A 16,807-nucleotide genomic window follows, 5' to 3' on the forward strand; every position below is an offset into this window, starting at 1 on the left:
CTGGAGATTTTCTCCCCGGGCCTCTGCTGAAAATAGACGCATATCCAGTTGAACTACCCCAGTGAAGAAATGTAAAATAAATAAATAAATAAATAAATAAATATTTATGAATGTCAGGCTGCTTAGATTGTCAGATTCTTCCCATAACTTTGTTAATGTACATCATGCTTTGACAGTGATTTTTCATTGCTTATGGACTACTTGCAATTGATATACAGTGCACTGTTACTACTGAGATACTCCATTGTCCATCCAGATATTCTGAGTTCACTGTGGCATACTTACATATTACATTGTTATCCAAAATTTGACACTGACATCAGTGCAATGCACCTGTTACGTGAACTTTATGGAATCTGGCCCAATCTTCTTAAGCTAAACAGAAAAAAATGAAAACAAAAGCAATGTATATAAGAAATCAAACACCTTAGACCTTGTTAAGAAAAGCAAGGGAAATTGCATTACTCTTACATTTGTCAGTTTAATAGAAATAGCAAGAAGTGTAACAATGTGATTAATTACACAACATGACAATAAAACATATTCAGAATCAAAGAAAAAGCACCCCAATGATCAGCCTGATAAAATAAAAAAAATAAAAGATGTATAAATTAGAAAATGACTGCAATTAATTATAATGTATTACAGAAAGTGCTGAATAAAGTTCATCAGAAAATTACAGGAGTATAATAATACATGCAAAATAAAAGGAGCATTAACATTTGCAGATTAAACATTCCTGTATTTAAATATTAAATGAGACTAAAATATCATTTATATACAATAGATAGAAGTTAAGAAGAGGAATATGTCTGAAAGTGAAGAAAATAATAAATAATGGTCCAACTACTGCCCTGGACCGAAAGTTGGGGACGGGAGGAAAAATGGTAAAAGGGAAAGAGAAGTGGTTGATCAACTCCCAACTGTTTTCAGAGAAGACAGTAACATACAATGCCAGTGAGGTTTGGATGAATTGGATTCATTTTCTCAAACTGGCCAAGATTTATTTCCTGTAATGTGTTCAGAGAGACTAGCCAGCAAAACCAGGTCTGTAATAGACTTGAGTCAACACCAGGAGAAGATGCTGACCACGAGTAAGCAGACTGTAGGGGAATGGAGGAAGAAATGATCAGTTTGACTGATGGTGTGGTCACTAAATTAAAAGGTTTTAAAATTTATAACTATACTTATTAAGTTTTAACTAAATAATTTTTCACACTATTTCTGAAGGGGTTTAAAATCATTTTGGCAAACTGTGGAGATGTGGCCAATGTATTAATAGAGTTTAAGCTATATTTCAGGAAGGTAAACCTAGAATTATATTTTAAAGAGAAGAAAGAAAGGTGTGACATTCTTGGTAAATTAAAGGGACCCCATAGGAGTAGCATTTTCAATCCACCCCTACATTTGACCTTACAGATTTTTTAAAAATGTGTTACCAATGAAATATATAAATTATATTCTCAGGATAAAAAGGTCCTTTTTAATTTAACTAGAGAGGAATGGAACATATTAAATATGTTATAAAATGACAAAGGAATGCGGGTTATGAAACCTGATAAAAGAGGTGGGGTGGTTTTGTATGCAAAGGAAGAATACAACAGTGTGATGACTAATCTATTACTTGACAATACAACCTATTCCCCAGTGTTGAAGAATGAAATCTTTATTGCATACAGGAAGATTGATTCATATTTTGAGGAATTTTCATTGGACAACAGGATAAATGGGGAAACTTACCATTTTTTAAAACAGTCAAATCTTATAATCCCGAATATTTTTGGGATTCCTAAGATCCACAAATCAGTGCGTGATCCCCCATTTAGGCTGGTGGTTTTAGCTAGGGGGTCCAAGACGTACCCCTTAGTGGTTTACATCGATTATTGTGCCAAAGATATCATAGCAAGATTGAACATTTGGTTAAAGATCCATGGGATTTTTTGGGTAAATTAAAATCCTCAATATGGAAAGATGGGTTGATGTTTGTGACCATACATGTGGAGGACTTTTTCAGTTATTCCTAGGTTTGAGGGGAGTCAATTTTTTCGTGAGACTTTGGAGGAATTCTCTACCCTTCCCAGTGATTCTTTAGCCCTCCTTGTGGAACTTATGGAATTGGTCCTGGATAATAATTACATCCACTTTCAGGGAGAGTTCTACCAGCAGGTTACAGGGGTAGCTATGGGGGCTGCATGTGCCCCTGTATATGCAAACCTGGTTATGCTGGGTTGGGAACTTGAACATGTCCTTAATATTCCCTTCTCAAACTTTTTATACTTATATGTCAGGTTTTTGAATGACATTTTTTTTATGGGAAGGGGATGAGGAAAAAATTATGAAGTTTATGGAATACCTCAATGGGTGTATTGAATTTTTCAAGTTTACCCACAACTGGGGGAAGAATAGTATTAGTTAGTTAGATGTTTTAAGTCCAACATTTAAAGGAAGGACACATGATGTAACAGTTATCTGCACTATTCCAGTTGTCACCCCCATTTCTAGAAGACGAACTTGGTGAAAGGGCAAGCAAGTAGGATTGCAAGAATGACATCAGACAAAATGGAACTTAGGGATGAGTTGGCCAAATTAAAATATATGTTTCTCAGTAGGGAGTATCCAGTTAAACAGGTTACTGAGATCATTGATAAGGTGTACTTTGGGTGGGGTATTAAATATCACCACTTACTGGGCATTGGGTTGGGAGTAGATTCAAGGAAAGAAAGGGAACATGAGAAATATGGAAAGGCACTAGTAATGGAGTACAATTATTTATCAAGTATTAAAGAACAAGTGGAGTATTTTTAAAGTTAATAGGGATGTGTTTGAGATGGTTGGTGAAGGGCCCACACTATCTTTTAAAACTGGTAGTAATTTTAAACAAATCTTGGAAAATGACACCATTGTTTGTAAAAGAGGATGAAAGGGAGTAGTTCCCTGTGGAATGTGCAAGCAGTGCCCATTTATTATCAAGACGGACCATGTTATTTTAGAAAATGGATTGGGTAACAAGATTCATTTTGTAAATGGTAACTGTGGCTCCAATCAACTGGTACATTTAGCTAAATGTGGAGGGTGTCCAGCATTCTATATTGGTAAGATGAAGAGAACATTAAAGGACAGAATGTATGAACACCTCCATGACATTAAAACTAAAAAAAAGACCAGCACTTTGTTTAAGCATTCCACGCTCTGTGTTAATTTTAGGAGTTTCCAGTTTGGTATTGTGGAAACTGTGAAAAAGAATCCAAGGGGGTGGTGATTGGAAAACAATGTTGATTAATAAGGAATTAAAATGGCAACTCAGACTGAACACCAAAATCCTTTCCTGGCTTGAATGAATATTTGTCTGTAAAGCCTATTTGGAAAGGAAACACAGCCTTTGTGTTTGTTAATAAGTGGTTTTTGCAAGTGTCCTAGGGTATACTTCATTTTATGTAAATGTTTCTGGTGCATTTGAACATGATTGTTCTTTAACGTGTAATTTGGAGGTTAAGAGTTAACAATTGTGGGTTAATTATGTAATTAATTAGATAGTATAAAAGCATGTGACTTTTTGAAGTATTTCATCTGATGAAGTCCTGTTTTTCGAGATGAAAGCACTCATCTGGTGTTTTATTTTATTTTAATAAATTAGTGGAACCTATCTGCAGTGGTTGGACCATTATTTATTATTTTTTGGTCATTTGTATTGTTTTTTATCGTTTTTCTGAAAGTGAAGGAAACAAGTTAATACTTTATATTCTAACTTGTTGCTAAACAGGTTGTTTCATATTTGTGATGCATCAGACACTAAGGAGATTGTGGCAGCCATTTTCTCAGTGACAAAGAAAACAACCTGTAGATGCCTTAAAGTATAATCTAAGTGTAGCCTTTGGCAAGGTTAATATTTTCACATGATACATACTTGATCCTGTAGTATTCAAAATATCTGATAGATTATAGACCTGCTAACCAGTAGTTTGACTACACAGATTAACCACTGGGATTGTCAGTAATGTTTTTCATCTAGTCAGTTCTACTTTTTGCTCTCTGCACCGTTTTATCCTCAAGAGGTGTTTAAGTGTTGCAGAAATACATTTCAAAATATTGCAAAATGTAATAAGAGTATGCTGTGGTATTTCTCACTTTCCATGACCTCTGAACTCTACTTAAGTATTGCAACATTTTAAAATGCACCACTCTCCACTAAAACAACAGGTGCTGTATATGCTACAGTAACCATAACAGTGTTAGCTTTGCCACCTGTTTCTTTTGGCTGTTTGTCTGTCCAGTATCTAGGTATGTTCCAGGGTATGTAAAAAATTCAACTACCATGAACAAATATGCCCTACTTAAGTTCTATCCCCCTTCCATACAAGAATGTACAGTGGCCCATGATTTTGAGGTTTCGTTCTGTGTTGATGCCTTTAGGATTTTCTATTTCAGGGCTACAAAACACATCACAAGTGGCTTTAATGACTAATGCCTTGTGAAGTATTGCTTGAAGACAGGCAGTTATATTCTTCCTTCTAGCTGAAGTTACATTTGGAAAGCTTTAGTTTGCATATTTCATATGTCTGTACACAGAATCACAGAATTAAGGGTAGATGTTACACACATCTTACTGTGAATAAATTCAAGGCAGCAAGAAATTATACACAGCTATATAGCAATAAATTGGAATATGAGTGAGGCAACACAGGCATCTGTGTATGATGCTATAATCAAAAGACAACAGTAATATTTTAAATATAGTTTACACAGCCCAACATAATAGTACTAGACAGTAGAGAAGGATTTTATCATTAGCAATATATTAAACCATCTTCCTTACTTTATGTAAAATCTATTACTTATTGTTTTTTTTCTTCTATGGCTTACTTGCTTCTTCTCCTTTTTAATTCTAGAGTACCTTTGGCCTTGTTTCATATATTATTCAGCACACAAATGTTTCTATTGTCACATCTGTGCTGCAGATCTGTTCCATGCATCCATAACCCTTTCTGAAAAGAAATGTTTCTTTACATCACTCATGGGCCTTGCCCTATATCCTACATTATTGACAAACATCACGTTTCCAAATATTCTTTCATGGTTTGGGGGGGATCATCTCCCTTTGTCCTCCAGCATTACTTGCTTCCTCTCACTCCTGCAGAACTTGCAGTCGCTGTAAGTCACTGTAGTACAGTCGTGCTATGGATAAGCTCCTCTCTCAGCCAGCCTGACCAAAGTACTGTCTTCATAGTCTTGGATGTTGCCAGACAGACTGCAATTAATAGCTGACATCTACTTAAGGTGCTGATGGTCTTTATTTGTGACCTCATTTCACAAGGTATGCAAATAAAATGGATATTTAGTGCAGGATGAAGGCAGTCTGGCTCCTAGCTCAAGTATTCTTGGTATATATATATATATATATACATATACATACACACACACACACACACACACACACACATATATATATATATATATCTATATATGGAGCTACTTGATATGGCCAACATTTCAGAATGTCGATTACCATATGGCCAAGACCATATGGTAGACTTTCGGAATGTCGACCATCCAAAAAAAAAAAAAAAAACATAAAAAAAAAAAAAAAAATCTTACCTTCATGTTGCAACCCCCGGAACTTAAATATACCAACTCAGAGATCGCACATAAATCAGAAATCTTTCCATTCTGCACTGTTTGCAGATGCCGGTTCCACATGGTCGATATTTTGAATGTCGATCATATGGTCTCGGCCATATGGTTTGCGACATTCTGAAATGTTGACCATGTGAAGGACATACACACACACACACACACACACACACACACACACACACACACACACACATATATATATATATATATATATATATATATATACATCATGAAAGGTAGAAAACTCAAAAGAAAGAATCATAAAAAACTAACACTGAATCACAAAACATTGAATACTTATCTCCCGCTTTAAAAAAAAAAAAGTATATCATTAAACCCCAGCTACAAAACTAGAATTAGGATTCTATTTTGGCAGTGATACTTCACCTTCTTACTCGTGGATCCTGACTTTAAGCATAACCCTAACCCTACACATTGTGTTACTAAAAACTCTTTCAATAACAGTACCACTGCATTAGACATAAGGACACAGAACACACACAAGCCAAAAGGATACAGAACACATACACAACATAAAACATGCACAACACTGAATCTATCCCCTTCATGTAACCATTATTCTAACCCTAACCTGCAAACAATTGCATATTTGCAACAACTGCTATAACACAGTATTACATATCTTCACATCCACTGCTTTTTCATAATAATTTTCCTGCACAGTCCTGCATACCTACACTATATAAAACTAAATTCAACCATATATGATTCACTGATTTGTGCACTCTTTTTTTACATCCACAAAAACTTTTCTACCAAACATTTATTCTGCCTTATGAGTTACAACCATATCTTTTTATTTATCTACCTATAGGGGTTCACTTCACAATGCCGTATTTCCGAAACATCCAATTTCATATGGCTGAGACCATATGATTGAAGTTTTGGAATGTTGACATTATGAACAGAGATCTGCATATAGCATGGAACAGGAGATTTCCTGTTTCCTTGCTGTAGTGCGATCTCGGAGTTGGTATATTTAAGTAGCGGGAGTGTGGGGGGTGCAGGGGCCTTGCTCGCTGCAATAATGGTGAGAAAGATTTTTTTTTTTTTTTTTTTGTGGATTTATTTTACAATGTCGAGGTTCTGAAACTTTGATCATATGGTCTCAGCCATATGAAATTCGATGTTTTGGAAATTCGGCATTGTGAACTGAATCCACCTATAGATATGGATGTATGACCATCAATGGAAAATTCATCTTATTGAATAGCAAGTCATGAAAAATAACTGGCTGATCACCAATCGATAAAAAAAATTAAAAATATCTTTTAAACAAGCTTCTTTTGCAGGGGGCCTCTGGACCTCCACACTTCTGCAAAAAGTCTATACCAAATCCTAGATCCCAATACTGTGGGGAAAGGGCAAAGACCCTGATCCACACTGTACTGTGATCTCACACTGACAAAAAGCTGGTACATGCGATCAGCTGATTTTCAATCAGCGGTACCAGCTTTTTGTCCATTAGACAACTGGCACTTTCGACCAATCATTGGTATCCTATATATAAATATATCTATAGACATGTCTCTCTCTCTCTCTCTCTATATATATATATATGCATTCATACATTCATGTTTACTCATTTGATAAAAGCAAGACTATTGCTGCTGTCACAGCCTACCCATTTCAAGTTGTGTGGTAATGCAATGAGCTATTAGAAAATTAAAAGCATATAGCAGAACAGGGGAAATTCCTTCTGAGTTTATCCTTTATTGTTCAGATGCCACTGCATCACTAAAATTTTAATCTCAAAATCGAGTGTGCTGTTTCACCTCTAGTTGAAAGCATAGTCCTGTTGTGTAAAATAAAAGAAAATATTATTTTGCTTTTAAATTATATGTATTAAAACCTCCAGATTAACTTTATGTTTTATTTTATTATGCTTCTCCATATCAAGCATGTGAGTTCTGTTTATTTGTACCGCTCTGTAGAATATTTTGAGGAATGTTTTAACTTTTTTAAGCAATGTTTTTCTTATCAGATTACATTTTATAAATATTTTATATGCAATGTACATTGCTTCTCTCCTGTGCGTCAGTAAAAATATTTTATTTAGTATAACTCACACTGGTACACTGAAAATTATCTTCATAGTTTTCCTGCATGCTGTATTCTCAGCTATCCTTTGTTACCTACAGGGATCTGCATGAAAACAGACATTTCTTGTTGTGCATCTGCTAGATATATCCAATCAAATGCCCAAGCATCTTAAAGGGCTTTTCAGCATTTTTTGAGAATGCAATATACTCATTGATTTAAGATGTGCTTTTAAACTTGTCAGTCACAACATCATTTTAAACATATACTGCTGTTTTAGATTTTCTTCAGCTATCATAACCCGCTTCAGAAATTACTTAAATTGATCTTCCTGATGTTTCTGTATACATTGCTCCATTTGATAAGTCCAGTGCCATGATATATTTTCCCACGCATCTGTTCTGACATTCTGGGCCATTTCTTTAATAGAAATCTTTGTAAAGTTTTTATTAAACTATGGCCCAAATAAATGTAGTCTTTCCTACTGTGGCATTACCTTTGGATAGCATGTAATGCATCCATAGAATATAATGGTGCTGCTCTCATTAAAGTTTATGGACACAATTCATGCTTTTCCTACACTGATGCCACTCAGATTAAAGTTCACATTTTTACTTGGTGATGTCAGCATGCAGAAAATGTGTATTTTAAAAATACATTTTCTCGTATGAGAAGCCAAAACATTCACTGGTGGGTGAAAATAAAGTTCAGTAGTTTACTCACCACATGGCATGATACCAGAACTTTTCAGCTTATTTTCAGTATTGCAGATTCAGGCATTAAGACCATTTCCTGAATGGTCCCACAAGGTTTAGCACTGGAACCATTGATTTTCTCATTTGTTAATGACCTGCCATGGGTCTGCCAAACATTAACTGCTTACTTTATGCTATAGTGTTATCATCACTAAATCTCCTAAACCTCATACATTTCCAAAATGACTTCTGCCTTATGTGGAACTGGTAACATTCAACAACCTAACCATTAATACACTGAAATTACAGTGATTGTTCCAGACACTCATCAAAGGCTCAGTACTCCAAAATGGTACAATAATTAAGGGAAATCCTGGCAAAACACTCCCTTTACTGAAATATCAGAAATGTCATAGAGTGAGAAAAGACCAATATTTCAACTTCTAACAGCATTCAGAAGAAACTGCAGAAAAATACTGCATCAACTTAAAATTGCTTTTAAAATATCTGAGCTCCTAAGCAGGCAATGAAGGAGAACAGAAGGTATCAATAGCCTTATCCCTAGAACTGAGAATGCTCAGCACAAAATACAATTCTGATTCAACTCACTGAAAACAAAGTGTTGAGAGTCATCCATTTGGTAAAGAATCACAACACCATCATTTTAGCACTGTCAACAGAAAACTGACAACTTGTAACTACCAGAGCCATGTTTTGTTTGCTTCATTACATTTTACACTGATGCACAAATTATTGTTCACCATTAAGTAAATAAAAGAAATGAGTCACTAGTGGTCTTATTCTGAGTGTAATTATGAGTGCATATGGTTAAGCAAGCTCACTTTCAACCTAAATATAATTAAAAAGCTCCTTTTGCAAAATTAATTCAGCTAGGTGGAATATCATCATATAAACCATCAGAATAATATACAAGTGTCCTATATAACAGTCGTATCTTAAAAAGTACTTCATGAATTTTATAAATATTCCTGCTTCCAAGGCCATGGTTAACAACCTGACAACTGCACTACTACTCTCCAGGAGTAAAGTAGCTCTGTACTTCCAGAATGCATAGCACATCTTTATTTACTGCTTGACAATTATTAATTTGTAAGAATATATATAATTATTTAATCAGTTTGTAGTCATTACAGCAATCTAAGCTCAACAGCCTCTCTCTCTCTCTCTCTGTATATATATATATATATATATATATATATATATATATATATATATATATATATCATCTAATCCTTTACAAATCTCATACTGCATGCATTTGTATCTTGCAGTCACAGTTTTTCTTCATACTATATATGAATGTCTATGTTTTTATCTCTATCTGTAAATGTATATGTATAGAAATATGATTTCCTTGCTGGCCTGGTATGTGTGTGAAAGAGGTCTTCGGACCATCTCACCCACCAGGTTAACAGATGTAAAATAAAATAAAATCCTGAGATCAAAGCCCATAAACTGTTTAGTTCACTAAATGTGCAGCGAGTTCCCTAAAGCTTCTAATTATCACATTAATTCTTTAAAGATTTTGTTCTAAATGTCCTTTTTCCGCAGCTTTCCACAGCTCAAATTTGTAGAGTTACTTCAAGCTATTTCTTCATTCTTGCTTACTCTTTTGTAATTGCTCCATCCCTTCAGGCTGTTCTCTTCACCTCTGATCCTCACTTCTTTACTTTCCATTCTCCCTGCAACTACTGGACTTGCTACAGATTATTCAAAAACCTGGCTCACTCTATCCTGTCAGTTCCTCTATCCTGGCGTGCACCTTCTTTTACTGCCATATTACTGTCATGGAAATCTGCTTTCCACATGTTTGATCTGTGGTGGAAATTAATTGTGTGTTCTTATTTTTTATGACTGTACATGATTTACTGTTACGCAACTTGTGATATAACTGCTTACTTACTTCTTGCATATTCATTATTTATGTGTATGTTAGGCAAGGAAGTTTTATTCTGTCGTCGATGTGTTTTTAGTCTGGCTCATGGATGAAAAGTACTGTTTGGATCAGTTCAGCAACCCTGTTAGGCAAAGAAACAAACAGAAATACATAAAATAGCTGTGATATAAAAGGATCAAACAGGGAGGTTACTGCATTATTCCCTGTGGCTATCTGCATATCTTCTTCAGAAGCCACCTCATTTTTGCTGTTTCTAAGCCTTTAATATGCAGCTTGCAGTCCTTCCTGTAAGTGGTAGGAGATCAATTAATTTCTGCAAGGATAAAGTGAGCCATTATAGATAATTACTAGGCTTGCAGTCCAGGGGACTGTTGAGAAGCCTAGCCAAATTTCTCAGTTGCCTCTAAGCACTATATAGTTAAGTGACTTGCTCAAGGTCACACAGCTGGCAAATGCGGGTTAAGGGAATCAAACCCTGTATCACATAAACTACAGCTTACAGCTTTAACCCTCTATGCCAAATATGCTTTAGTTTCTGAAGGACTATCTCAGGACATCTACCTGCTAGATGATTGACTATTGCCAACCACTGAAGAAGCCTTGATATACATGACCCAGTGCTAGTCCCAACATTATTAACCTAGAATGATTTAACGTTTGCTATCCACATTAAAATGGCACAATAACCAACAATGGCGGACAGATTTTCAAAGTTTATACTAAGCAATATCCATTAGGGTATCTAGGTTCACTGAATGTTCAAACTTCACCTAAAACTTATGCATAGCCTACATGTATGGGAGAACGATTTCAATCAATGTGAATATCAATCCTGTATTGCAGTTTCTGTACAATGATGTGATGTTATTATAAATTAATTATGTTATTTGGCTTAGTGTCATCAGTTGGAATTTATCCTTTTTTGGCATCACGATACTCAAAAGATTGTTTTAGCTTTTCCTTCCTATATTTCTATGGCATTCTTTTTCCTCCAACAACCATTTTAGATTCCCAGCACTGATCACCCAGATGATCCTCAGGTAATGGCTCATATCAATAGATCTCATTATTTTCCACCAGGACAAAGAGCTGGGGTGGCATGGTGGATTTTTTCATACTCAGGGGATGGAGCTTGCATTTATATATGCTACTATTTGGTGTCTTAAGTGCAGCTTCTCTAGGCCTATACCATCTCTACTTGCATACTTCGGGTACACAGCACTCACAGGGTCGGGTTTGCTCGCTGCCTAAGTATTCCATCCATTGCTTTCACTGACACCCCTGGCAATAATCATGGCAGTAAATATACCAAGCTCTCTTCCAAAACGAGATACACTATTTTCTTTTTCTCCTTGGCTGACCCCCTGTACCCAAGCTGCTATATGAACCTGGGACTGGTAGAAAAGGCAGTCTGTGTAGTAGTGGTCTGTCCAGCTATCTATTTGTAGCAGCTTTTGAACATATTACTTTATTTGAAAAACCTTGTACTCATTTTGAAAAACTGAAAATGTCCTTCTGCTCTGCATTATTTATTTTCATTTCAGAGTGTCTTGTCCCCTCCTTTCCACCATCCCCCACTCCCCATGAAATAAAGACCTTCTGTGAAGAGGATTCACTCATGGTACAGTAAGGATTACATTACCTTCTCAGCTGCCCAAGTTCATTTGTCTTATTCAGCAATGATAGACACAGGGATATAAGCTCAACCTTTGTGACAGTTGTCAAAGTTACCCCTATCCAATCTAAGGAGTAGCAATTCTAAATAATTATGACTGAGCACATATCTCAAAAGGCTGCTAAATGTGTATCCATAAAAACATACATTTATACAGAAAATACATTTCTTCAATTGTGGATAAGGTTATAACACAGAACTTGAAGGCAAAATTCAGTGTAATGTATTGATACAACCTGGCTCTATAGTTTTTTTTAGTTATTGTAGTATGCTGTCTGGCAATTTACTGCAAAATAAATATGGCTATAAGCTGCTTACAAGCTTCATCATGATGTCATAAGTTTGATTCCATCAGTCTGTACTTGTAAGCTTCATCATGATGTCATAAGTTTGATTCCATCAGTCTGTACATGTACAGTAGCAGGACTTTCAACAATTCACCAATGCTGGCAGTGTGCCTGCATTGCCTTTGGAAACAGGGACTCATGCCGAAGCGGATTTATGATTGATCTGGTTAGCAAACAGTTTTTATAAAAATGAAGCATACTGTTATGACAGTGACAACCTGGGCTGATAGTGCAATGTTTAATCAAGAAGTACTAGTCTTTACATGTTTATATATTTTAGTAATGTCTTTTTATGATGGGGCTCACAAGATTTAGCAGTCCTGAAATTTGTAGGCAAATGATGAACTTTACAGGTTAGTACTAGGCTAAGTGCCCTTGCAAGCCTAGCCAATTATCCCTTGTGAAACTCAAACCCTGCATCTTGTGTTTGCAAGGCAAACACCTTAACCATTAGGCCACCCTCCCAACCTTAGAACTTAGAGCTCTGTTTTAAGTGAACAAAGCTGCAAAGAAGGCAACGATGAAAGAAAGAGCATAAATGAACTCCAATTCTTTTTCATGGCAGGCTTACTGGTGCTCTGTATAGAAACTTCAGTTATCAGTTTAACTACTACTGACTAAAATATTTGCATTAAAACAAAGCTTTTCATTTGCATTAGCTTTAACTAACAAGCAGTTTTTAATTTTTAGATATAACTGGAATACCATTAAAAGCACAAAGAAATACAACACTTCAATACAGTTTTCATGTTGACTTTGAATATAGTTTATTTCATCATTTTATTTTTGGTCATTTGTACATATTTTATTCATAAAATAAAAAGTCAGTGCTACAAAAATAAAAAAATTAACAACATAATCAACATTCAAACCTTATGAAAGTAAGGACAGTGATATTTATTGCTTGGCTGATATGTGTAATTCTTATAGCTCTCTAATAACGTTATCAAAATAACTGTTATTTCATAATATAACAGTGTGAAATGTTGACCTTTCAAGCTTTAGTCCTAACATGCCATCCCTTTCCACCACCTAGCAACATAACTTTGAACCATTCCTCTGCCAGCGGTACTTCATGTCTTTGTCCTGATAGAAACCATCATTACAACAGTTGTACCACAACTGAAATATCCATAGTGCATTGGTATACCTACAGACTCTTCAATACCTACGTCTTGGTCTTTATGAAAATAAATGAATGAAAGCAATGACCGCAGCCGTAGCTTTCAACACATTTCACACTAACTAACCCTTCCATTTGAACAACACTGGCTATCTTATCTTTTCCATCTTCAGAAAAAGTTTCTTTTGTGTTAGAGAAATGTACATTAGATGTACTGAACAATGAGGATATATTAATGCTTGTACTGATAAACTATTTCTGAAACTTCCTCTCCTGTTCAACACTATCTGAAATAAATAACGAGCATCAGTGTTCGGTGCCCACTGCTACAATATGAACTGCCTGCACCTTGGGAATACCACCCATATTTACAGCAGTAATTTGAATGGTAACTGGCAGAAATTTTGATGCAAATATCAGAAGTAGGACAAATCATTTTCTTGTTTGGTATGTTTTAGAGAGTTGTTTTCACAAAACCAGCTTCAAGTGTTTAGTGTATGAGTAAGGATTGAATTCATCTTTAACAAAAGGGCATTGTGCATTGCCAAAAACATAATTATTGTGTCAGGAACAATACCAGTCTTTTGCCATAGTTTGAAAATCAGGTGCACTGAATTACTGCCATGATCATACACAACAGAAAGCTGGTTTGGCAAATTACTGGAGGTACATTTGTTTGTATACATATATAGCATGTACACTTCCTTCAGCTCAAAAAATGTACTGTGGTGTCTGAAATATACTATGATAGCCATAAAAGTGCATTAGCATTTGCGAGTACCAAACAGTTGATTACAACAATACATGCATTTTCACATAAATATTAAAATTAAAGTGCTTTAAAAGATGGGTGAGGTCAAATAATATGGGTGTGTGTGTGTGTGTGTGTGTGTGTGTGTGTGTGTGTGTGTGTGTGTGTGTGTGTGTGTGTGTGTGTATATGCATAGTATATATTATGTGTGTATAATATGACATATACGTCATTTAAAATGTGTTTTTGCAAAGAATGTGTGATAGCACTATGTGCTATATATTTATTGATGTTGTTATATTGTACGTTTTAATAGCTGAGGAATTTGCAGGTAAATAGTGTGACATTATTAGCTACCTGCAGCACACTATTATTTAATCATACCTTCATATGTGCTGTATTACCTATATTTACTGGTGCATTTGAAGTACAGGTATAAGTTATAAATAAAAGCTATCACTTGTATTGGAGAATTAATAGCTAAATCCCTAGTGTGCGAGACTCTGCATTCCAAACAGATATTAATTTTGTTCTCTGCTTCTCATTATATTAGCAGGTCCAGACTGTAAGAACTATAGGCTGCTGGGTTAAAATATTTCCATGTCAGCAAATGTCATTACCACACCCATCATTACAGGAGTAAAAAAAAAAAAAATAACAAGTCTGACAGCTTAAGCAAAGCTAATGTTCAGCATCCATTTGACCACAAAAGGACATCTTAACCCCTCTGAGCCTCTTGGGACATGGACCGGGAGAAGGTTCGCCGTAGTTTACTTGGCTGAATGACTGGAGGAAGCTCACTCTTGATCTGTGCAACCTCACGCTTCTCTTGGCATGAGCCATCATTGCTAAGGACTCTCTCAAACTCAATTAGGTTCTGTAGTTCTGGTGGGGTTGCAACCCTTTCAAATTTGGCTGAGAGGTCCACAGGTTTGAATACTGGTACTGGTAACCCACTCTTGTAAGGCAGCTTGTACTCTGTCAGTTTCTCTCCAAAACGACCCATTCTCATGATGTTATAGGGGGACTGCTGCACCACAAACTGGGTTTGGTGCTGTCTTCTGTAGCTCTCCTTACGAGCATTGTTCATTTCATTTAAATTGCAGCTAGTGGAATAAGAAATACAACAGCATTAGGAACATGTGCAGTTAAAATAAAACTAAAATCATTCATCTAAAGTTCAAACCTGCTATCACTAAGCAAACGTTCATTTAATATGTTTTGATTTGAGAAGTAAGCATTGGAACTGCTGATGCTACACATTTATGTTAAGAATGATTTTGCATAGTTTACCTGTGATGTGATAAAACTATAGCTGGCAGCCTTGTTACTATATACTTCTTAGCTGTACATGTAATAAGTGGGAGGAGCTGAGGATAAGTAGGAGGAACTGAAGAGTTAAATAAGTGTATAAGATAGAATATTCATGAAGTAGCTACAATTTTTAAAGATTTTTCCTAATTAGGCAGTGATACAGGCAATGAAGACAGTAAATGTTGTTAACTCTTACATTATGTAATGATTCCCCATCACATAGCTAGAATGGTTGCTCTTCTCTGCAGTTAGCTAGCATATTTTGCATAGATTTTGAATATGTTAACATTAGTTCTAATTCAAAATTGTAGACGGTTTTGCCTTGAGAACAGTGAATGACATTTGTATTCATCTGTTAGCATATGCTTTGTGACACAAACTGTAACTGCAACACTTTAGCCCACAGAAGGAAGAAAAGATAGTTGCCTTCAGTGATTTAATTTAATGAAATAGTTATACTGTTAGATTTTAGAATATACACTAACCACATATCAGAAATACATATAACAGGATTTATAACTGACATTTTTACTCACATACTTTTAATGCAGTACAGCAAAATGCTTGCATTAAGTATTGCATACATTTCTTCCCTTAGAAAAACCCATGGCCTTAGTTATATAAAATCTCTCCCATCCCAGATTACTGGCATGCTAGTTTTCTCTGCAGACTTACTTTGGTTCAGGTCTAGTGGATAGTGTAAGATCCCGCCACTCTGCAGTGAAAAATTCTTTTCTTTTGTTGTTTTCCTCTTTCACCAAACAGCTGAGGTCAGCTGCAGTAACATGACCTGCACTTCTTGTTATCTTTCTGCTGTACATCTTCACTGACAGTAGTCCTGTGAAACTGTTCTGTAAAACTTCACTTCTCTTAGTGCTGATAACACTCCCCTCTTACTAAAAGGATTCCTTGGATATTATCCTATCACAGGGAAGTACTTAAAGACTTGCCGTTCTGCGTAGCTGCCTTTGAGTTCTGAGTGCTTGTAATGAATAATGGGTTTATATACCATTTGTGTTGCTATTTTAATTTTCTGTTGTCATACTCTATATTAGTAAAACAGGTTCATTCCTTAGCCCTTCTGATATCCGACACTGTGTTTTGCTGTTTGTGTATGTGAGGTTTAGTTACTAGAAGTCACTGGAACATCACTCTCTCCCTTCCCGTCACAATCAATGACTGTATGCTGCGACAGCGACACAGAACATGCTGCTCTGTCAGTAAAAATAACTTTCACATTATGCCCTGCTTATGGGCTTATGTGCACCTGTTGTCATTACTTTAGCTCCTGC

General features: G+C 35.7%; 1 protein-coding gene across 1 annotated transcript; it reads right to left on the reverse strand.

The window, feature by feature from the left end:
• Positions 1-13,821: 13,821 nt before the first annotated feature.
• Positions 13,822-16,494, reverse strand: LOC122788107 (titin-cap). The gene is made up of 2 exons (XM_044055042.1): positions 16,191-16,494; positions 13,822-15,307 (listed from the first exon to the last, which is right to left on the reverse strand). The coding sequence occupies exons 1-2, from the start codon at positions 16,334-16,336 to the stop codon at positions 14,920-14,922; spliced, it is 534 nt and encodes a 177-aa protein (XP_043910977.1). The 5' UTR covers positions 16,337-16,494; the 3' UTR covers positions 13,822-14,919.
• Positions 16,495-16,807: the final 313 nt, after the last annotated feature.

The sequence above is a fragment of the Protopterus annectens genome, chromosome 13.part0, assembly GCF_019279795.1.
Source record: "Protopterus annectens isolate FY-2018-M chromosome 13.part0, PAN1.0, whole genome shotgun sequence".
In the NCBI taxonomy this organism is placed as follows: domain Eukaryota; kingdom Metazoa; phylum Chordata; order Ceratodontiformes; family Protopteridae; genus Protopterus; species Protopterus annectens.